Source organism: Triturus cristatus, chromosome 4_2 (genome assembly GCF_964204655.1).
Source record: "Triturus cristatus chromosome 4_2, aTriCri1.1, whole genome shotgun sequence".
Classification (NCBI taxonomy): domain Eukaryota; kingdom Metazoa; phylum Chordata; class Amphibia; order Caudata; family Salamandridae; genus Triturus; species Triturus cristatus.
In genome coordinates, this window is record NC_140586.1 from 426,166,338 (window position 1) to 426,190,545 (window position 24,208).

The following is a 24,208-nucleotide window of genomic DNA, read 5'->3' on the forward strand; positions in this document are numbered from 1 at the left end:
AGGGTGCTGGCGTCGTAGCGGTGGACTGTCCAAGAGGAAGGCTCCTTGGTGCTGAGCGCTGTCCAGGGGCAGACGGATGCAAATGGCATAGCCTATGGGTTAAAACCAAAGTAAATGATGGACGGAGTGTTGTACATTGCAAGCACTCACCCCCAGTCAACTGATCTGGGTTTAATCCATCACCATTCTTTAGCCCACTCTGCCACCCCAGTTCAGACATGGCCAAATGCAAATCAGTCTGACCCTGTGCCTCATGGGAACAGTCCAGCACGAACTGCCAATCCATGTCTTCCCTGGACCGGAAACAAGCTTCCTAGGACCGGTTTCTGGCATTTCAGCCGTCTTCAGCCAGGCTTGCTTGAATCCAGTGGCAAAGTGAGCAAGGGACTCACGTCTGAGCATACCCTGGCCTATGGGTTGCCATTGGCACGGGAGATGGCCATTACAATGCAGGCAGTACATCATTAACAACGCAACTCCGACAACGCAGGTGCCTTTACAGCACATTTGAATACAACACATTGTGAGGTCAGTAATGGGGTAATTGAAAGTGTTTTCGGGTGGGTATGGGTTTCGGATGTAAAATATGAAATTTGGTGTATGTTGTGGGGTAAAATACGAAAATTGCTGTGTGTTTTGGGGTAAAATATGAAAATTGGGGTGTGAATTTGGGTCAAATTTGATTTTTGGGTGTGTTATGGGGTTCAAAAAGGAATTCCAGGGTTCACGGTTGGGTTTGCGGTGCAAAGGTTCGTTTTGTGTTGCACTCACTGAAGTGGGAATAGTGATATTAATTTCTCCGCTATGCAATACCTACTCTACTGTTGCAATGTGCCTAGTATTGGAATGGAATGCAATTTTATGGCATGCGTCACAACCACGTTTGGCACACGGGTGGTACGCCATTGAGAAGTGCTGGGGGGTGCTGGAGAGCTGTGACTTGATAAACGCTGGAAAGAACACTGGATGGGGCGGGGACGCAGGGATGTGTGTGTGAGCGGGTGTTGTAAACATTTTAATAAGGAAAGTCTTACTTTGAAGCCGGGTCCCTGGTCTTTGTTGCTCCTGCTCTCCTGAATCTGCTCCAGGAACAGGAAGTAGGAAGCCAGCCTCCCTCCCCTGAGCCAATCACAACGCTGCGATGTGGCGGTGGGATTGGTAATTAGCAACGGGGCCACGCATGCAGCCAGGGGCTGGGGGGTTGGGCATGTTCTCCATGCAGGCTGTACAGGGACAGGGAAGTGTGCATGACTGCTTTTGGCGGCCTGAGTGGGCCGACCAAACAGTCATTGTGCACTTCAGTGGGCATGCCAATCCGCCCATGCCTTGCCCTGTGCTTGGTGCAATCCTACCCACCCTCCCACCCGCAAGGAAACCATAGCATGGTTACATCAGTAAGTTATCATCATGTGATGATTGTTCCTCTTCTGTACTGCTTGAAAGCAGTGGGGCGACTCTCTTCCACCATAGCGGATAGGCCACCACTGGGGGTGTGTCATCTACGTGTGCTAAGCCTGGGGGACTCAACCCCCAGGCACCCTGCGCTACGTGCCCCACCTTCTCCTTACCTGGACATTGACACCGTGGCGCAATCCGCTGCACTCTCTCCAAATCTGTGACTCAGCCAGCGGGAGCCTCCGCTAGGAGGGATTTCACAAGCCTGGGTACAGCAGTCACTGCCAAGTCCGCTGGTGAACCTCCCGATGCAGTTGATGCAGCAGGGCCCCTTAGGCGTGAAGTTGCAGTGCTCCCGTCACACAAGTTCGATGCAGCTCAGGGGCCTCACCCTCCACAGCGTCCGGCCAGCCCAGTATCATCCGGCCTGTGATGCAGAGAGGCGACACCCACCACTGGTAATCCCCTCCATGCACCTCGTGTAGTGGTGATTGTAGTATGCAATGCAGACCTCCCTACTTTGGGGCACAGGAGCTCCTCTAATGTTAACAGCTCCAAGGTGCGCAAGGTGGTCGTCTCACAGAGGTCCGCAACGTGTCTCCATGTGACCTGCCAGACTTCACCACCAGGTACAGGCGATCATCGCACCTCAATGTGTACCACCACGGCTCATCGACTCCCCAGACCCTCTGCATCCCACTCCAGGTTCCAGACGGAGGTCCAGCGAGGCATGCATACTCCAGGCACAGGTCCAGTGAGGCATCCAGGCTCCAGACGCAGGTCCAGTGAGACATCCAGGCTCTAGACGCAGGTCCAGCGAGGCATCCAGGCTCCAGACGCAGGTCCAGCAAGGCATCCAGGCTCCAGACGCAGGACCAGCGAGGCATCAAGGCTCTCATTCTGGTCATCCAGGATGTTGGCTGGCTTGCAGGGGTTGTTGATGTGTGCTGCACTTGGCCCTGGCTGCTCCATTCTGCATTTTATTGATTTTGTTATGCCTATTTTATAATGGAGACTATTTTTTGCATTAGACACAAAAAACTCACGTTGGGATGACTAGCGTGAGTTTTTTTGCCACTAATGGGCCTATCGATAGATGTAGCGATCGCTGGGTAAAACACCGCTAACATGGCGATAGTTTTCAGGGTTAGGCGGTGAAAAAACACCCCTGCCGCTAACTGGCGTTTGCGGTAGGTATCGCCGGTCTTTGATAATATCCCCCACTGTTTGGATTGGACTTCAAAGATCATCCTTCTGAACGTACACTGCCATCCACTGGTCAAGAATCATTCATTTATTGTATAATAAGAAAGCAACACATAAATAATAACAATTTAAATGACGCGATTAGCTTAAAAAAGTTACTATGAATTTTATTTTTTTACACCTTCTGTATTTTTTTCAGAATATCTTGCAAGAAATCGTGACAGAGTACTGTCCCACTCATGATCTATACCCACTTTAAAAGTCAATCCCAAACATGAGTGTGATTTAATCTCTGATATATTTTATAAAAAATAGTACTTGGTTTACTTTCACAAAAGTGAAACGATACAATTGAGCACTGGTGATTACAATGGTAGAAATACATATTATTGATAGGCATGTGGGCTAGAGAATTAGAAACATATTGTACTGCTTCCCTTTATATAATAGTGCTTTAGAAGTATGCAATGTGTAGGATATAGATACATCTCATTGAACTCAACGTGTCAAAGTCTTTTTTTCCTTCAAAAAATGAATACATATGAAGCACAAAAGGCTAAATAACTGCAATCTGATTCTTCAAAAAACTGACAAAAGGCTAAAAAAAGACATTCATGCATTAGAACTTGGTAAATCAGATTGTAAAATAAGGCATATGTCTGTTTTTCGGGCCAGTTCTTTTTTCTTGATAGGATTGTGGCAGTCCATGGAGGTCAAAGACTAATGATGTGGTTGTGATCCTAAAATGCTCTGGCTGATAGATCAATTTCAATTAGGAAAACCTTGTAAAAAAATTCTTGTTTCTGAGAAACAGATCAGAAAAAACTCCGAATGTGCCATAAAACAAAACCACAGGATGCAATTGAGTTTTTTTGGAGCAACTGATTTTCTTGAACTAGAAAAGGCGTCTTATGCGTCATCATCAGTCTTAATAATGTGGAAAAGAGTAATATTGAACATGACCTGATGACCATTGTTCCAGGCATAAAGGGCGCGGTCTCTTGCGTTGTAGTCAAGCATGGATATATGGAAATATTGGTTATGAAAGGGAATGTCTGTGTATTCATATGTTGAAGATTTTGTAGAGTAGGAGTAATATACTTTGGCTCCCGTTAAATGTGAGTTGGTGACGTATAAAGTGCCGCAGATCATGAAGGATTCTCCTGCACTTCTTTTTGGGTATCCTGTGGTCCAGCTCTTTGTTACTTCCAGGGTGTCTGGCTTCAGCTGGCTGATGACGATGTTGCCTGCATTCTGGTTAGTAGCGTAGACGGCCCAGAGGCCAATTTCATCAGCCATTAGATCAATGTCTGAGAACCCACCCCACGTGTAAGGGTACACATTGTGGAACCCAGCGTTCTCGAGACTACGCTGAGCCAGCACGCGCCCCGTTTCAAAGTTGTATTTGCTGATGATGTTGCTTTGATACTTGTTGAAATAAAGAGAGCCATTGTAGACAACGTGATTGGTTCCAGCCCACTTGAAAGGCAGATTGTATGTCCTTGACTCAGCCCCACTGACAAAGTCAGCCATGGATTTGTATTCACGAACAATTTTATTGTTGGTGTAGCTGTCCATGTACCATACCTAGGAAACAGAAGGCAACACAAGACAGATCAGTAGGGCTCTACACAATGCATCCATCAGACATGTTATATCACAAACATAGTTTTGCAAAGGTAATGAAACACAGCTAAAAAGATTATTTCAAAAATATTTTACTGTGAGTGGAAATTACTGTCTCTTGCAGTATTCCTAGCTTACTCCTGATCTCCAGCAGGAAAATAGTGCTATAGTGGTAAATCATACTAAAGTCTTTGAGAACAGGGCCGATATGGCCTGGTTCATACAGTAAAATTGAGTATCAGTGTCCCTAGGAATTACACCCTGACATGGGTCAGATTTACACCTTTAGGCAATTCATAAAAAATCCTGAATTGTGAAAGAAAGCTGCACCCATCTGAGGTTTCTAGACATATCTCACAACAATGTTTGTGAATTCACGCTTTAATCTGTGTATCAGCGTTTCTAATGCCATATTTGCACTAATGTGCAATTAGGCTTGCTGAAATGCCATCACCTTTGTTCAATCATACATTTTCTTTTGCGAATTTAAGTTCCCTTTCTCTTATACCATGTACCTGACAGAAGTAAATAACGTTTTAAGAGTAGGGAGAGGCAAGAGAGTTGTTTCCCAATGCCCACAAACTGGGCCCAGTTCACAAAGATGTTGCTGTGACTTACACGCGTGGTGGCTTATCGCAAGGAGTGAGCTAGGAGTAAGCAAGGATACTGCTAGCTTATTCCAGGATCTCAAGAGCAACCCATCCCTTCTTAAATAATGGCACCTACTGACAGCTAAACTTTCGTGCTGTAAGCCCATGGTGTTCTTCCATATTCTTCGTGCCAACTGCCCTACTACCTGTCTCAGACTGGCACATCTAGTAGTAGAATAAACTGAAAGAAAAGTAAGCAGATTTACAGCCATCACTTCTCTCACAGTATTCGGGCACAGGAATGTGGTCAATAAATGGGACTCTATTCACCAGTTTTTTCTATGAAGGTGAGCCGTACACTGGAAGTACCACTAACTTACTCTTGATTTCCAAGAGTAATGCAGGAGTGCACCTGATCTATAACTGGCTTACTCCTGGATTTCAGAATTAAGCCAGGAACATCGCTGAGTACACCAGGCATACTTTAAGAGTATATCACAGCACAATCTTTGTGAATATGGACCTTATAATGGACATTATTCCTAAAGGTACATAGTGAAAACTTTCAGCCATGAAGAATGTAAAGTGTCAAATAGATTTTGCAATAAGTAGATGTGACTTATTCTAGTAATACCTTTAGCTAACTCCTGATATCCAGGAGTGTTGAAGGGGAACCCCAGGCTTATTATTGAATCATTTGTGTTCAGAATTAAGCAGCAAGAATTGAGGAGTACTCGAACATTAGATCACAGCAAAATATATGTAAATCAGGCATTATGTTCGAAAATACATATTGCAAGCCTTCAGCCATGAAGAATGTGAGGTGCTATATACCACAGTCTCTGGTTTATTTGCTGTTTAAGCATTTTGAATTGCAAGTACAATTTCAGAAAGGTTGAATATTTATGCTTTTCTACTCCGCTAATTTTGCTGATGGTTTCTGGCTCAAAGCAATGAAGCAAGAATTTTCACTTTGAGAAATCAATTTCCAATCTTAGTTTAAGAAACTGAGTTACTGGTTCAGGGGGTGAAATTCTTCTCAAGCAGCAATTACAATTCTTCTCAAGGTGAAACCACAAGCAAACCCCAAATTAACCTGTGCTCAACCCTTTGGTAGCTTGGCACGGAGCAGTCAGACTTAAGTCAGAGGCAATGCATAAAGTATTTGTGCAACACTTCAAACAGCAACACAATGAAAAAGAACCAAAAAAGATCCCACAAAAGGCTTACAAGGACAGAGTAATTTCTGACAAACGAAACAAGGTCAAAATGAAAAACATCTAATCAGTAGAACTGGAGATTTCAATTTTAAAGTTTTTCAATAAAAATAGTGCCAAAAGATGTAAAGCGACTGGATATCTGGTAGAGCCAGAGTGGGACACAGTCACAAGTTTAGGCTGATTGCGATTGAGCACAGGGCTGTTCGAGGTACCCTGTTAGACTGCTGAACATAATACCTTAAATCCAGGTTTGCATAGCGTTGTATTGATCTGTATTGAAGATGTGTTGCACAGGCAAAGAGAAGGGGTGCAAGGTCCTGATGTGTTGTCATCGAAGATTTCATCAACATGGGCTTGAACTGTAAAGTCTGGAGTCCAGGATGCATCGTGCAATCTGGGTGACACATCGGTTCTGAGTACCTACGAGGCTGTGATGCGGAATCTGTAGACGTTGTCAAGGCTGTCATCGAAGATGGATGCAAGGGCTGCGACAAGGATGCATTGTTCAGCAGCGATTTGAATGTGGTGATGGGCTGCGATGCCACCGTGTCTTTAGTAGCGATGCATTGGTTCTGCTCGGGATTGCACCATGCAGCAGAGGAGATGTGTCTGTTCTGCTGGATCTGGGGTGGCATCACTTGGCAGGGGAGACTCACAGAGGGTAGAGTCCAAGTGCTTGCTCAAGGTTGTTGGAGCCTTCTGTCCCTTGGGCTCAAGCCATTAGGCCAGCCAACTAGCCCTTGGAGTCACTATGGGGTCTAAGTTCAAGAGATGCAGGTTGAATACTTCTCACCCAGGCAAGAGGGCAGCAGGTCAGCAAAGCAAGGCAGCAGTCCAGCAAGCCAGTAGTTCAGCAGGGCAGCAGTCCAACCAAGTGGAAGTCCATCAACAGCACAGCAGTCCTTCCTCCTGGCAGAGTATCCACAGGTCCAGAAGTGTACTAAAGAGTTGAAGCCTGAGGTACAGTATTTATTCACAGTTCTGCCTTTCAAGTGGGGTATAGGCTTCTAGATGTTTCCCTTTGAAGTCCCCAGGCATTTAGCCGTCCCTGTCCAGGCTTCAGACTAACTACAGGGGGTATGCAGCTCTTTGTGGAGGCAGGATAAAGCATATTAAAGTGTAAGTGGGGCTGTGCCTAGCTACTCCCTCCCATCATTCCAGTGATGGCCCATCCTGGCAGACCTAATCTCCCGATTGTGAGTGGCTGTCCAGGAGGCATACACAACACCCAACTGTCAACTACACCCAATCATGTGACCTAGGTACAAGCTACAGGCCCTAAAACGGTAAGGCAGGAGAATGCCAAATTTCTAAAACTACCATTTTCAAAATTGTAACTTAAAGTCTGACTTCACCCTGAGTTAGGATTTGGAACATGAAGTGGGTACCTGCACCCATTTGGAAATTACAGCTTACTAAATGTAATAAGGTGACTCTGATGTTATCCCAGGGGACAGCTAAGCCTTGCAGTAGCATAAAACAAATGTAAGAGTTTTTTTACTATCAGGACGTATACAACTTAAAAGTACATTTTCTACCTTTAAAATACAATGCACCCTGCCCTTTGGACAGTCAGTGCTTACCTTAGGGGTGACTTATTTGTGGACAAAGGGAAGGTTTGGGCCTGTCAAAAGGTGCATTTTCCCAGGTTGACATGGCAATTTAAAACTGCACACACAGGCTGCAATGGCAGCGCTGAGACATGTTTAAAGGGCTACTTAAGTGGGTTGCAGAATCAGTGCAGCAATCCCACTAGTAGCATTTAATTTATAGGTTTTGGGCACATCTAGTGCCACTGTACTATGGAGTTACAAGCAAAATAAATATGTCTGACCACTGGTTCTTTAATTAACTTTTGGCCTAGGATATGAAGTCTGAGGTAGTTGTGAGACAACATCCTGTAGAGGTGAACTAGATGGATTTTACTTCCAAGGTCACCTGAATGATTGCTTCTTTGATTGAAGCTAAAAAACTAATATCTCATGGAGAACAGAGTCTTTTTAATGGTGTATTCAGTAGAAGATGATAAGGAGAAGTCTTGTGGAAATTTCTTTATGCTTTAATTTTGTGTTTTCTTTAGAATAGTAGATCAGACCCTATTTGGAATTTTGATGAGAGAAGACTTCTTTTCACTTTGCCTATTTCTCTCTCCCAGAGTGTTAAGCTTCATGCTTGAATGCTCACTCTTTCCATTTAATATTAAATTGGGTCCATTTGCTGCTGACTGCTATCTCTTAGAATGTCCACTTGTTACTTTATTTAGTACAGAGACGTTCCTTCATGGAACTTGCTTGGGTCATATTTTGCTCACTCTATTTTATTTTGTTTTGCATATTATTTTATTCGTTTTGATTATATATAAGTTTGGACTGCAAGAACATTTAAACATGCATGTTCCTACCAAAGTCTTCTACAAATTTTGCTGATTGATTTAACTTGTATACAGAACTAAATTTGTTAATAAAATCCTTATGTTTGGACTCCATCCTCTGTTTAGTTTTGAGGAGCCATATTAGGTTCACTGTATTTGTAATGTATTTCTAATGTTAGCTCCTTTCTTACACTTCAGGCTGGCAATCAAAGGTCCATAAGACCAGTGGGGGGTTCTGTTGATGATTTCGCCAAGAGATGAAGATTCAAGAAACCCTGTACAATCACCACTGAACTTCAGGAGTAAGCCTGGAGTAAAACAACTGTACTCCTTATGTAAACTATCTGTAACACAGAAACAAATCATATCTAGAAGTAGCACAATCTTTGTGATTGGGACACCTTGTGGAATATGACCATAGGGCATCCTTGGTCTCTGTTGTAATTACATTAAACAAATCTGGGTTTCAGTCAAGTATCCGCCATGGGCATGTGCATTAAATATGAATAATACAAATAATAAATGGCCACTAGATGCCTGCACACTCTGAGATGTACTTACGTTTTATATACATAGGTAGATACAAAAATAGATGGAAAGGTGCTACAACAGTGATGTGATGATGCACTACATGCATTGGTAACAAATGAGTATACAATCAAAAGATAAAAAACATATATAAAGTTTTGGCTCTATTCATTAGCCAACAACTTTTGGTACACAATGTTCTCATCTTATCATAGGAATGTAATAGATAGGGTGCAGTCCTAAACTACATATCAGCAGATGTAATGTTTTGAACCTAAGACCATGTGTTAATGAGGTCTTGATCAACAGAGGGAATTTAAGAATAGCATTCTAATTAAGTTTAGAGGGGTGTTATGAATCCATTACGTTGGTGTAACTTGGTATTCAGCTTTTTCTCATTGTAAAACGACAATGGCAGTGCATCTGTGAGGAACACGAAAGTACATCTGTACTCTAATAGGCAGCAGGACATCTTTCCTCAAACAGCTATGGCAGCGGCCCATTTGATGCTCCGTACCTAAGAGCTGTGTGGAGAAGACCATCTTGTTGCCTAAATCTCATTGTTAGTTTCCACTTGAATTTCATAAGCCTATTATGTTTGGGGAACGTGATACAGTCTCCACATCCTTTCAAGTGTACAAATGTGTTTGGCCCATTTTGGCCATATACAAAGAAAACCTTTCATTCTTGTTGTTCAATGGAGAGAAAGAGTAGCATTGGCACTTGGCCAAATTATTAGAAGCTTTTTTCAACAATTTAGTCTCTTATGGTTTAATACGTGTTTATGAAAATGGGTTTAGTAGTTGGGAAGGTGTAACTTTACTCAAGTAGGAACCACAATCCTTGTCAGGGTGAAGTCACAAGCAAACCCTAAATCAAACTGTACCCATCCCTCTGGTAGCTTGGCACAGAAGAGTCAGGCTTAACTCAGAATCAATGTGTTAAGTAATTGTGTGGCACTTAAAATGGTAAAAAAGTGAAAACATTCCACAAAAGGATCCCACACCTGAATAGAAAGATAGAGTAAATTTTACTAAATAATATAGGACCAAAACAATAAATATTCAAATAGAAGAATGGGAGATATGAAATTATAAAGATATAAGTGAAAATAGCACCAAAAAGCATAAAGCGCTAACTTTGAAAATCTGGCAGTACTGGGACTAAGTTCCAGGTTCAGGCCGACGACGATGGAGCGTCGGCTGGCTGCAGGAGCCCAGTTAGGCCCGCTGAACAAGAGTACCTTATATCCTGGTTGTGGAGTGTTGCGATGTCACACATTGAGGATGCATCGTTTAAGGGAAGCTGCTATACTGCGATGCGAGGTCCTGCATTGTTGTTGAGGAGGCTGTCGAGTGAAGGTTGCGATGCGAATTCTGGCATCGAGGATGCATCAGGCACCAGCTGGTTCTGAGGCGACTGCAGGACTTGCAATGCAAGGTCCTGCATCATCCTCAATGCTGCCATCAATGAGAGTTTCCAATGTGAGAGCCTGCATTGGGGATGCATCCTGCAACGGCAGTTCGGATGCAGCTGCAAGGTCGATGCGGAGTCCTTGCCCTGGAAGAACCCCTACAGCAGTGGCGGTGCGCCGCTTCTGTTCGAGCTTGCGCCCCACAGCAAAGGGGAGGAGTTGGATCTGCTGGATCCACCGATGGGCTTGCAGAGAATGTTTAGGCCCACTTCCAAGGTTCCACGCCTGGGGTAGCATCACTTGACAGGGCGAGACTCACAGTTGCAGAGCTCAAGGCGCTGGTTACAAGAGACTAGCTCTTGGAGTAAATCTGGTGGGCCTGAGTTCAGGTTATAGGTCCAGTCGTTTTCACCCAAGCAAAAGGGTAGCAGGTTAGCACAGCTGGCAGAAGTCCTTCAGGGCAGCATTCCAGCAGAGTCACAGTCCTGTTAGCACCACAGCAATCCATCTTCCTGGCAGAGTCTTCCAGAAGGCCAGAAGTGTACTGAAGAGCTGGGGTCTGAGGTCCAATATGTTAACATGGTGTCCACTCTGAAGAGGGTGATGTTTCTAGCGGTTTCCAACCCCGTGAGATATCAGGCATCCACTCCCTCTGTATCCTGGCCCCACCTTGTCTGGGGTCACAATAAACTAGTGACAAACCCTTTCTGAGAGTGCTCAGGTAAAACCTTTGTGATTTGCAAGTTTGGTAGCTGACTGCTTCCCCCTCGCTAACTCAGATTGGCCCATCCTGCCAACCCCTACCTTACCTTTGTCTCACTATCAGGGAACAAACACAAAGACCAACTGCCAGTTGCACCTAGTCATGTGACCCAAGATCAGGCTGCAGGCCCCAAATGATTAGTGCAAAAAAGCCATCTTTCTGCATGTGACTTTTTCAGATTTGTGATAAAAAATCCAACTTTACCATTAAAGAAGGCTTTTAATTGCAATTCTTGAGAAACCAAACTCGACTTGTCCACCTGCTCCCAGCTAGACGTTACAGCTTATTAAATATAATAAATTAGCTCCAATTTTATCCTATGCGAGAGGTAAGACCTTCAGTAGTAAATAAATGCCTTTAAGGGTTTTTCGCTACCAGCACATGTAAAACGTAAAAGTGGTTGCCGTACTTTTTAAATACACTGCGCCCTCTCCCCCGAGCTGTTCAGAGCCTACCCTACGAGTGACTTCCATGGATTAAAAAGGAAGGCTTAGGCCTGGCTAAAGGTTTGTTTTGCCAGGTCAAAATGGCAGTCTTCAAACTGCACACACAGAGGCTGCAATAGCAGGCCTGAGACAGGATTATTGGGCTACTTAACCGGGTGGCATAATAAGTACTGCGGGCCCAATAGTAGCATTTATTTTACAGACTCTGGGCACATGTAGTACCAATTTACTAGGAACTTAAAAAGAAAATTAAATATGCCAATTAGGTGTAACCCAATTCTACCAAGATTCGACTGGAGAGCACAAGCACTTTAGCACTGGTTAGCAGTGTGATAAAGTGTACAGAGTCCTAAGGCAAACAATAACGTATTCAGCAAAAAATAGAGGGTAGAGGCAAAAATGTTTGGGGTTGACCCTGCAGAGTGGGCCAGGTTCAGCAATGTGATATTCTAAATATAGTCCTGAGCAAGGAATGAAATTGAAGCTTACCATTGTTGGGCTTCCTAACAATCTTAACTCAGGACAGTGAGACCCTAAAAAACATATACAGGTTCTGCTTAGAAAGGATTTAGGTTTGAGACAGGTATCAGGTGTGAGTAATTGGTCAGTCAATAATGAGGACATGCCCCTTTTTTAAGTATTATTGATGATGTGCTTTTGAAATCAGTATGATCCATTTTACAAGGTTGTTCTTTCCGCCCCCATTCTTGGCTGATAGGATGCCTGCACCATGTAATTTGAAGAATACAAAAAAGTGATGGACGGAATACTTGAATTAATTTCAGCCACTGATACTTGGACTGCAATCCAGCACCATTGCTACTTACTTAGTGCTGCATAACAGTCGTTTATTTTTCTGCCCATGATGTGTCTTCAGACACGTATCAGTCCCTTTTTTATATTCTTTATTGTCAAGCCCTACGTGCATTAGGTGTACTGGCTAGTTACTGTACGAGCATGGCATGGTGGGCAAAACTGGAATGCGTGTCAGTGGCGGAGATTAAATATAGCATCTCACTGTTCATGTTTTTGTGTACCTCATTTCAGCAAATAGTTTTCTATCTATTAAGAACACAGCTACCTCCACCCTTTATACTTCTAAAAGGCCTGGCAATGTCATCATTTTTACATAACCTGTGTGAATCATGGGGATACAATGACATCAAATTAAGTGATGCATGAATTTCCAGATAATCAAGCAGAACTTGTGCTAAATATGATGCTCTTAGATTTTTACACTGAGGGCAATGAAGTTTCACAGACCAGTAATGTCTGGTATAGAACTTTCTGCTCCAACATTCTGATGTTTTTCATTATGCTTCTACATTTTTAATTTAGAAAATTCCACCATCAATGGGTGGAATGTTGCAAATAGTATTATAGCACTTCTGCCTCGGGCACTGTTGGTTGTTTCCATTGTTATTGGCTCTCCTGTGGCTCAGCCCATTACTCAGTTTCACATCCTTTACCAAATAGTATAGCCCTCAGTAGTGGGCTAGAGTACTATAGACAGCACTAATACATTTTCTTGAATTTATTGTAACACGTTTATGATGTCATACCAACAATTTCAGTGATGTAAATGTTTTTTTTTTTTTAGAGTTTTATATAGCGCGAACTAGACCCGAATCACCAGGTATCAGAGCGCTTGACGTGAGCACCAGACTTGTTACAGATTGACACCTTTTTTTTGTTGATTTTTTGCTAGGCACGGGTAGGTGAAGTGGTTTGCCCAGAATCACAGGATGTTGAGCGTCGTAGCCGAGACTCGAACCCGGTTCCCTCGCTTCGAGGGCAACTGCTCTAGCTGTAAGGCTCGCCTGATCTAGCTGTAAGGCTACATCCTCTCTCAGTCTTTCCTGTGACTATCATATCATGCACATAGAGGGGCATGGTGGGATGTTGTCTGCTAGCAGGAGAAGTAAGGCCCCTCTAACCTGACTGTGCTATGTCTTTTAGAACTCAACAATTCAATGTGTGACAGAAGTTGAACATGCAACTGAAACTTTCACACTAACTTCTGAAAAATAATGAATCTCTGCTAAATATAATTGAAAAAGTGATTGAGACTTGGAGTTTGACGAAATCAGTTCACTGAGCACTAAATTCTTTTTTCTTTATCGGCCAAGTTGTGCTTATGACAGCAGGGCATAGTCATTTTAGAATGATCAACCCATTAGCACACTTGACTGACAGTGATTTGGAGAACAAATTCACATGAAATATTCAGAAAGGTTAGGGTTTTTTTCATTTCATAAGTTTTTGTTAGCGATGTACATAACAGATGGTTGGCAGATAACCATGAGCTGAGAGCATTCTATACATAATGAGTGCACATAAAGATGCATGTTGGTAGGCACAGAATATGTTACATAGATAACATAGAGCTGAACAATGAGTTATTGATGCACAACAGTAAAAAAAAGAAGTGACAGAAATGGAAAGAAAGTAAGAAAGATAGTGGGAGAGAAGATGAAAAGAAAAAAGGCTAGAGAGGTGATTGCCCAGCGGTAGCTTGAAGACAGGGAACGGCGTCTGTCAAGTCGCGTGCAATGGTGCGGGTGATATAGCGCTGTAAGGTTACATGGATACAGATAGGAATAGTGATTTGTAAATAGGTTGGACAGGAGAGGTGTATCCAACCCTTCTCATGGGGAATGAATGCCTCTAGGTAGCAGTCAAGTTTGGCTCATAGGGCGTTGTGGCGCGAGATCCAGAGGTATTGTGTGGAGAGAATAGAAAGCGAGGACCGGAAAGGTTTGGATTTAACCACTTAAATTAGTAAATCCCGTTTGGCAAAACGTATTTTTGTAAGCATCACATGCAAACAGAAGTTAACATCTGCAAATAGAGCTAGTCAGTAAATAAACATACTCTGTTATTTTTTTCGGATGCTACAGGATCTGTCATCCAGGCTCCGAATCTAGTTCCAGAAGTCTTGATGGTAATAGGGCCCGTTATTTTCATCAATTTCCCACACGCTGAAATGAGAAAAAAAAATGTAAAGTCATTTATTGAAGATTACCCGCCAACCCTATGAAATAGGATACTATTCAGACTGTTATTGAAATAGTCATAACTTTCTCTGCTATGTATTAATTGTGAGGCATAATTTGAAATGCACCAAATTAAGCAAATTAATGTATAATTTTATTGGAACATGGAACCAATATGCATAATGAAGACGGAAACATAAAAAGCTAATTCTTTCAAGCAAGACATCTGGCTACAGATCTCTCAACTTTTAGAGTTAATTTTTGCCTAAATATTTTATGAAACTATATAAAAGACTGGCACCTGCATCCTCCCTCTATTTACGCATTGATAACAGAAAGGACAGTAACATCTGTGTCACTGTCTGTAAATCAGACACATATTGCACAGTGTGTTTGATAATGGTTTCATAACGGTATCAATTATAGTGCACATATCAAGGAATAAATGTACCCAGAACAGAGGACCAATGTGGGCATCACCAGAGCATCTAGAATAGTATTCAAAGCCCTTTGAAGCTTTGAGTGTATCATGGACTGCAATCACAAGTTAAAGGGGGTTTCACATTTGAAGACCCTGTACTGATAATCCAAGACCACCAACGTTTTTCGATTTTTGCCGTGTGAGTTAGTGACTCTGGTAAGCACTAGTAGGCTGTGTGAAGGCACATAGTGAAGTATATACTGCATTGTCATTTATTTAATATTAGTATGATCAAGTTAAGTAGATATTATTAAATGTGATTAGTAAATTACGTTGAGATTCTTAAATAAGATTTGTAAGTTAATTAGTTGATTCCTAAAAGTGATTTCCAGTTTAGTTTCACTTTTGCTTAAGCATTTTTTAAAATCATATTGTGAGATCATTTTTAATGATTTATTAGTGGATTCCTAAAAGTGATTTGTGCATTGACCAGAAGATGGTGGAGATCTCTCAGCTAAGGATTATCAGTCCCCCGTTTTTAGTAGCCGCACCTGTGGCACCCCACACCCTTTTAAATTGCACATAACTGTTGGTACTTGTAGGCAATGGTAACTGCCACTTCATAAGGTCCTGTTGTGGAGTGTATTTAAGAATTCAACCAGTAACCAGAAGTGTTCAATATTTTCACAGGCAAAGTTTGCCAAATTTACAGATTTTCATCCTTTTGCAAGTTTTTCGAAGATTTCCAGTTTAGTTTCACTTTTGCTTAAGCAATGTTTTTTTCATTATTAAATCACATTGTGAGATCATTTTCAATGTAACGCGAGATAATTTTCACTTTAATCATACCTAGACAAGCTGGGAAATATTTACCGAATTTTTCTCTGAAAGTTTATTGTTTTGGGGAATGTTCCATGGACAATGCCATAAATGTTTACAGCAAAGTGTATCTTCTTCAAAACCATGTTGCTAGTGTTACAAAAGGATATGTGCAATATAAGTTGTTGAATAATCTACAATGCACATGCCGAAGTGGTGATGCTAAAACATTTCACAAACTTTGTGAAGTTGTAAAACATTTTATAGACTTACTCTGGGGTTGGAAACTCACATTTTTCAATTTAGCACAACTTTGCACACAATTGGCTACAGTGTTATACAGGGCAAATTGAGGGTAATTGATAGTTCCATTTGAAAAAAGACACGGTCACCATCTAAGTTTCAGTTTCCAAATTGTCATTCAAAATCTCCCAAAATTCTATACTTTTTCTGCATGCGTTTGCCTGTCATCTGGGAAGCAGAATTGTACAAAAAATGGTCAGATCCCATGACAGGGACCACTATGAGTACTTCATTCTTAAATTCATATACAATCTATTTGCTAATGCTTTCGTGATATACAATCAGTTGCAGACCTTCAGACTCAGTGCCAAAAGTCTCCTCCTTTCCTCTAACCTGCAGACAAATCTGCATGCCATGCTCCTCTGAATGACATCCTAAGAAAAAATCTGATGTTATGCTGAACCAGTTGGACTTCAGAGAAGTATTCGGAGCTCATCAGAACAACGGTTGTGGATTATCTGTTCTTTCAATAAATGTAGTAGAGAACAGGCACACAGAAATGAAAAGCTCCAAGTCGTGGATGATAATGTTTCTCTTTCAAAACAAGACACTACAGTTGATACATGATGTTCATCTGAACATAACTAGCACCTTCTATCTAATGTTAAGCTGCTGATTTTGTAACATGGGGACCCAGGTTCATATCCCAGCTTCTGTGCTTGAACATCATGTGATTCTGGGCAAATCAATTAGGGACTAATTTATAATTTGGTGGAGTACTCCATTGTACCTTCAACAACCCCCCGACCTCCTACCTGATTTACAGGCAGGCAGTGATGGAGCCTACTCCAGCTCTGCTGCTATCTACTCCTTTGGCGGCCTGCTGGAGTACGGTCCATCGGAGGTTTACATTCAACACCATACATATGAATTTGATGATGAAAATGACTTGTATCTCGCACAGCTACTCCGAGGAGTGTCCCGTACCCATCGCAGGTCAGATGTGATAGAAGGTCCTTATGTTTTAATCCTGCACAAAAAGCGAGTTTTCAGCTTTTTAAAAAAAACTTTGCAACATTGCTTATTGAGCAGAGGTCTAGAGGGAGCTTGTTCCAAGCTGCTGGTCCTAGGTCGGCAAGTGTCTGACCTCCCACTCTAACATACCGAATTCTGGAAGTCACTTCTAGCAATTAGTTGGCATCCGTCAGGTTTCTTGAAGTAGCATAGAAACTGAACCTTGTTCTGAGGTAGACTGCACTGGTCTGGTAAAGTGACCCGTAATCTAGCACTAGTGCCTAGAACAAGATTCTTTCAATTATATGAAGCCAGTGAAGAGTGCGCCAATGATGGGAAATACATGCTCTAACTGGCAGATTCAGAAGGAAATTAGCTCCTTTATTCTGGACTACCTGTGGCCTATCCAACAGTTGGCCAGGTAGACCAAAATAGAGGGCATTACCGTAGTCCAACCTCGATGTTATCTGGGCCTGGATAACCATTTTTTGGCATTGAAGTACAGGCAGTGTAGGGAGTGCAGTATACCAAAGCAGGTTAATTTGTGGCTTAAAGGACAGACTACCACCACATTTGATCCCTAAGTTGTTGACTTTGGCTCCCTGAGGGCCTGAAGGGTGGGGACATCTTCGAGCCATAAAGTCTGCCAAGTTTGTGAAGAAGTATTGCCAAAGAAAATAATTTTTGTTTTTTCAGCATTGCACTTAAGCTGGTGCATGGCCACCAAATGGAAGACTGCAGTCAGGCAGATTTTAATCAGCATCCCTGGAAGCTCTTCTCCCTTGTCACATGAGAACAACAGCTGAGTATCGTCAGCGTAAGATATAACTTTTACACCCAGGGCTTCTGCTATCTTAGCAAGAGAAGTTAGATATGTTTTAAATAGTGTTGGGCTCAACGCAGAGCCCTAGGGAACTCCCACTATCAACTCATGCAGTTCTGAGGAGAAAGAAGAGTCCAAACCTGTTGACTTCTGCATTCCAAAAAAGGAGGCAAGCCAGTCTAAAGCTTGACCCACAATACTAATGGACTAAAGGTGCACCAGAAGTCTAGACTGGGGGCCTGTATCATAGGCTGCTGATAGGTCTCACATGATCAGCACAGCCTTTCCTCCGGTATCTAAAATACCTTTGTTGTATTCAGTTACCTCCACAAGCACGGTCTCTGTAGTAAAGTGGAGGCTAAAGCCAGACTGGCTAAGATGGAACAGGTTATTGGATTCAAGATATAAAGAGGGCTACTGATTCACGTGCTTCTCCAATACTTTGATTAGTGCCGGTAGCAAAGAGAAAGGCCTGTAATTAGACTGTACTCCGGGGTCTGCAGATGGTTTTCCAACAGGGGCAGAATTGTGGCTTGTTTCCAAGAACCTGCTTCCCTAACTGTCACTAGCAATGTATTAAGAACCTTGTTCACCAGAAGGTTGAGTAAAAAAGGCCCCTAAAGCTAACAAGTTAGGGGGGCACACGTCAGATGGAGAGCCTGATTTGATGTTACTTAAGCCTGTCAGAGATCTCTCCAGTGAAAGAGGTTTAAAATTGGAGAGCATTACATTGGTTGGGGAGACCATACTGGCCTGCATAATGTGCAGTAGATCATCATCAGGCCGCGAGCCGGAGGACAGACTTGCTTGAATGGTCAAGATCTTAGTATGGAAGTAAGCTGGCAGCTGTTCACACAATATCCTCTACAATACTCTTGTTTAGCAATTTTAATTTCAACATGATATTTCTTTGGAGCAGACTTGTTAATTTTCTTTTCATTAATTTTCTATTCTTTTTTCCACTGTCTTTATAAGGGTTTACACCTTTTCTTCTCTGTCTTAAGGCTATCAGAAAACCAAGCACTGGAGGGCTTAATTCTTCTTTATCTTCATAGGACAAGCAGCACCATTTTATCAGTACAGTCTCTAATCCAGTTGTCGAGCAGCATAACATCATTCTCGATCTGGTACCAGTAAATCTACTTGAGAAGCAGCTCTCTGATTACAGCCGCCTGTGAGCACCCGAACCTGCCCACGTTAGAAAATGGTGCTGAGGACGCCAAATCTTGATTTTGTCCGTATTTCCGGATCCTCAAGGGAAAGAATTCCGCCATGTAGCGATTGGCAGAATAGGAACTGACCGACCTCAGGTTGGCGGTTCTGATGGCATCATTTGGATGCGACCGCACACAGAGCGGTCAAAAACATAGATCTTCCTATAGGAGCTTGTTGGGTGGGCAGAAAACACCTGCAGCATAAGCTCCCATAGAAAAATGGATGTTCCTTCACGCTGCAGGGATGTTTCGAGGGGCACCATGCAGTGGGCCAGGGGGTAGGGGGCCCTGCTATGGGTCCCCAACGTCGAATTCCAATAGCCAATCAATGTGGGAAAGGCCAACATGGATTGGCTGTCTAAAACTGACATCATAATACCTACTGCGGAAACGCCATCCATAGGGGATTATGAGGCCTTTCCAACTGGCCGGTGGACTCCTTGAGCCCGTTGGAACCGCGTCAGATTTCCCGGCTGGTTTAAACTCCGACCTCAGTCATCATAATACGGTGGTCGGACTTTAAACCTACAATGTTGTTTGAAAAGCCTCCGACCAGGGGTTGGCAGCTTTCTGACCGACATTGTAATTAGGCCTTATGTGTGTGACTATTACTGCATCTTATGGTCTTTTCAAAAAGTGGGTTTAAGTACCAATTGTAATTTGTTCAGATTAGAATTAGAGAGTGTGTTTGGCAACAAGTTTGACTTCAGAGTAAAATGACATAATTTTCCTCACTCCTACCAGTTTTTACTACACAGGTTTCTCTTGGTAATAGAGGGACGCATTTGCACAGGAAGTACACAGAGGCAGTCTATGATTTGCTCTGGACTCAGAAACCAGTATCAAACCAAAACCCATTTGCATCTGATTTTCAATATAACCTACAACTCAGAATGAAGGTCTATGTTTAAATACTTAATTTGCCCCCTCCAATTTGTTAGCAACAGTATTTTATTACAGACTCCACCTATGTATTTTTTAAGGTCTTACCCCTGATTACGACTCTTCATGGCTCTACTACTGTTGCCCGCAAGCATATGAATAATTTAAATGTTGTGTGGGTACCCGACGCTGACATGCATTTAATGTAACATTGCACTGGTTTATTGTAGTTTGCAAAATTCACTAAAAGCCTTGCAGCTAGGCTTTGTGCATACAAGTGTGTTTATAAATAAAAATAAATATAAATTCATAAAATATAGCAATGAGACAATTATTCAAAGAAGCAGTACTTAAAGTAGTGGTCTAATATCGTAACATATGGTGTAGGTAGATCAGCTAGATTACTACATGGAAGGATGCTTTTTTGGTCCCAGGCTCCTTATTAATTTGGAAAAGATGCACATTCCACACGCGGGATGCAATCGAGAGCCAAAGCACCATGTCAACTACCCTGTGTCAAGCGAGGCTTACATTAAATCCAATGTTTACCACACAAGGACTTTATATCTTTAAATGGAGCAATAATTGAAGAATAAGGTGAGGCCAGTGGCAGTTTTTTGTGATGAAATGCACTACTGGGTATTCTATTAGTATGAGTCATTTAACCTTTAATTGAAATAAGGGAGCATAAATGGCATATTTGCATTAAAGCCTTTCTCATCCTGAAGAAGACCTGTGTGTGTTTTAGACCAGAGTTGAAACATTAAAGGTCTTAAGTTTGGATTGCACTACGGAAGATGCATTTCTACGGCTTCCAATAACAATGTAGCTACTTTGAATAAAATACAAACTAAATCATTATTCTGACGTAAATCAACAGCTGTCTTGCAGGTCAGAATTATAATTATTGAGGCATAGAAGGCTCATCCACAATTGCTGTTTATGTTTCAGAAACTTACATAGATACTCTTTTTGTGAGGGATTCTATAGACTTTAAACTACATTTACATTGCCCAGAATTGTCAAGGAAATTATCTCACTGCTCCCAGGGCAGCAGAACAGTCCTTCTTCTGAGTCTTACACAGGGCCAGAATTGATAATAAAAGTTGATCTGGGGTCCAATATTATAACTATAGACTAGCGTGAAGTCCTTTGTGAGTGTGCTGAGGCAGCCGTTTTGAAGTGCAAGTGTGGTAAGTGACAGCTTCACCCCTCCACTAGGTCAGGATGACCCATCCTGCCAACACCCGGTCCCCCTTTGTTATGCAGTCTGGGAGAAATGTAAAAATGCCAACGGAGTTTGAGTGACAGGGGCTGGGGAATTCCAGGGGGCTGGGGAATTCCCGGAGACAGGGTGAGTCAGCATAGGGCTGAATAGAGAGATCTCCATGTAGATGGGTGGGAGGAGTTGCACCTGGGACCTGAATAGGACAGTGCCTGCCCCCCCCACAGTGCTGGCTCCACCCCCTGTGGTGCGTCTGATGTCTCTGCGCTGCACTGTGAAAGGAGAGAAGGAATCATGTCAACAAAGTGATCCAGGGCTGTGCTTTCACTCCACAATGCTGGCTCCACCTCCTGTGGGGCGTCTGATGTTTCTGCCCTGCACTGTGAAAGGAAAGAAGGAGTCATGTAAACAGAGTGCTCCAGAACTGGTTTGGACTGGGCAAAGGCCCCTCTGCCCTCAGAGGACAAAGGATTTGGGGGTATAAATATTGGGACCCAGACTACAGAAAATTAGATCATCCTGGAATCAAGAAGGAAACTCTGTCAAGGAGAAAGCTGGAAGACTGAAGAAGAAGGACAGACCTGCTGTACGGCTGACCTGCAGTTGCTTTGCTGCCAAGGAGAGGGGACGGACTTTGCTGTGTGCTGTATCCCCTTGCTTAAAGGAATCTCCAAGGGCCTGAGTAGAGCTGTCCTCCTGTTAAGAAGTCCCAGGAACAAAAGGACTTCACCCCCAGCTTCCCCCTGAACTCTGCGGTGTGCGTTCTGCCCTTCCTAGAGTGCTTGGTCCAATTGTGGGGCCTCTGGTAGTCGTGCCTGCTGCTGGGAAGCTGACCAAGAGAAAAGAAGTGAAAGATCTGCAACTTTTTCACGCACCGCCGGCTTAGCGAGAAAATTTCCGTCTCCGCGAAGATCGTCGCAGCGCCTGACGCCGCTGCAATGTCAACGCCTCGTTCATCTTCGGAGCGCATCGCCCCCGGAGCGGGAAGATTCCCGTTGCTGCGAGTATCATCGCAGAGCCTGCCGCCGCTGAGTGAGATCGTCGCACTGCTCGTTAGCGGGCTGCATTTAATCGCTGCGAACATCGTCACAGAAACAACGAAGATCGTCGCATCGTGCCTTTGCGAGTACATTTCTACCAGAGAAGCTACGCCTTGGAATCCATACAAGCATCGCCTCTCTACCCATACAGACCGGATTCGTCACACACACCCGCTGCGTGCAGCGGGGTTGTCGCATCACCTCCCCAGGGTCTCAGGGCTGATGCTGTTACTTGTTTTTCGACGCCTGAGCGCCGCTAGGAACTTTTATTGCATCACCAGCTACTGTTGGCTAAAATCGACGCTGATGTGGATTATTTTGTCGCTAAGCTAAGAACTCTTTTGAAACCATATTCTTGAACTGTGTAAGTTGGATTTTTGTCGTTTTGGTCTTGTGTAGTTTATATAAAAGTACTTTATTTATCTACACTGGCGTGGAGTCCATTTGTGGTGTTTTCACTGTGTTACTGTGAGTGTTGGTACAAATACTTTACACATTGCCTTTGATAAGCCTGTCTGCTCGTGCCAAGCTACCAAGGGGGTGAGCAGGGGTTATCTAAAGAGTGTATCCCCCTTACCCTGACTAGAAGTAAGGGTCCCTATTTGGACAGTGGTACCTACCTCTGCCAACTAGAGACCCCCAGATCTAACATTGGTGGTCAACGATGAGGATTAGAACTTGTATTTCTACTTGACCCACAGTAATTGGTGTACACCACTAGTTTAAGTGCAGACCACTACGCAACCACATACTGTGTTTTTGGTTCTATTTTTGAGTAGCTCTCCTGGAGCATCATGTCTCAGGATGACCCATCCTGCCAACACCCAGTCCCCCTTTGTTATGCTGTCTGGGAGAAATGCAAAAATGCCAACTGACAATTGCACCAAGTCTTGTGACCCAGGACAAAGGCTGGAGGCATCAAGAGGCATATTCATCAAAGAGTTGCATTGTCCTTGCACGCCTCAACATGGCACAAGGGTGATACAACAACTAAGTTAGAATTATCAAGCCATGCAAGGCTACCTTGCCTGGCCCTGTGTGGCTTGATAAATCTAGAGTAACTCAAAACAGCATAAATTGCTGTGTTGTGTTACTCTGCCTCAGAGAGGCATACCATGGGTGGAGGGTGGGTATTCCCACACATCCACCCATGGATTTTGCAGCAAACCCATTTTTACCAACACTTGTAGATCTGAGAATGCGTCAAAAGGCTATGCCTCCCTAGGTGAGGCGTAGCGAGGAGAACTATCTTTATTTCTCTTCACTTTTTAAAAACCTCAGAGGATTGTTTTTGTGCAGGAAAATGCCCCTTCCTGCACAACAATCCTGCTTACAACACAGACATGCTTGCACCATTGTGCAAGGGTCCATGTATTGGCTCCAGGCAGCCATGAGTGCACCAGTGCAAGGAACATACAGGAATGCGCTGAATATTGTTAAATATGGCACGTTCCTACCCTTTCCCTATCTTGCAGCGCAGAAAAGTGGCTTGCTGTGCTGCATGATTTCTTGATAAATATGCCCCCACGAGAAAATGGCAACTTTCTAAACAAGGGGAACCTGGTTGTCGTGAATTCTTTAGCGACTTGTTTACAGCAGGACCAAAAAATCTACTTTTTAATTTGATCCGGTTATTTATTTATTGATCATTGGTGTATTCTGATGGAGTCGATTTCATCCAACAACAATGTATCAACAGCAGCTGCTAATGAGCGTTGGCATGTCAGGAAAGTACGAGGCATAATGGTTTCAAGACGGAAAGTCTAACTACACACTTGCGGAAATAACTTGGAGTTCAGAAACTCAAGGCGCACCAGTTTGAAGTTGAGAAAAACCGGAGAAGAATCTTGTCTAAGGGAACAGGTTGATACATTATTTTTTTCACCACCTGCATCAAACGAAAGAAAAACAGGCTGTGCCCATCAATGAAAGACCACCTAGGACCCACGACAACTAATTAATAAGAACTGGC

At 43.1% G+C, this 24,208-nt stretch overlaps 1 protein-coding gene across 2 annotated transcripts in view; it reads right to left on the reverse strand.

Annotated features, from left to right (window-relative positions):
• Nucleotides 1-2,769: 2,769 nt before the first annotated feature.
• LOC146834522 (noelin-3) overlaps nt 2,770-24,208 on the reverse strand; it is a 607,486-nt gene continuing 586,047 nt past the window's right edge. For both annotated transcript variants that reach the window (XM_085601914.1, XM_085601913.1), the window contains exons 5-6: nt 14,434-14,540; nt 2,770-4,188 (exon numbers count right to left, since the gene is read on the reverse strand). In XM_085601914.1, the coding sequence (XP_085458040.1) occupies nt 3,511-4,188; nt 14,434-14,540 (785 nt within the window). In that variant the 3' untranslated portion in view covers nt 2,770-3,510. The remainder of the gene's footprint in view (nt 4,189-14,433; nt 14,541-24,208) is intronic.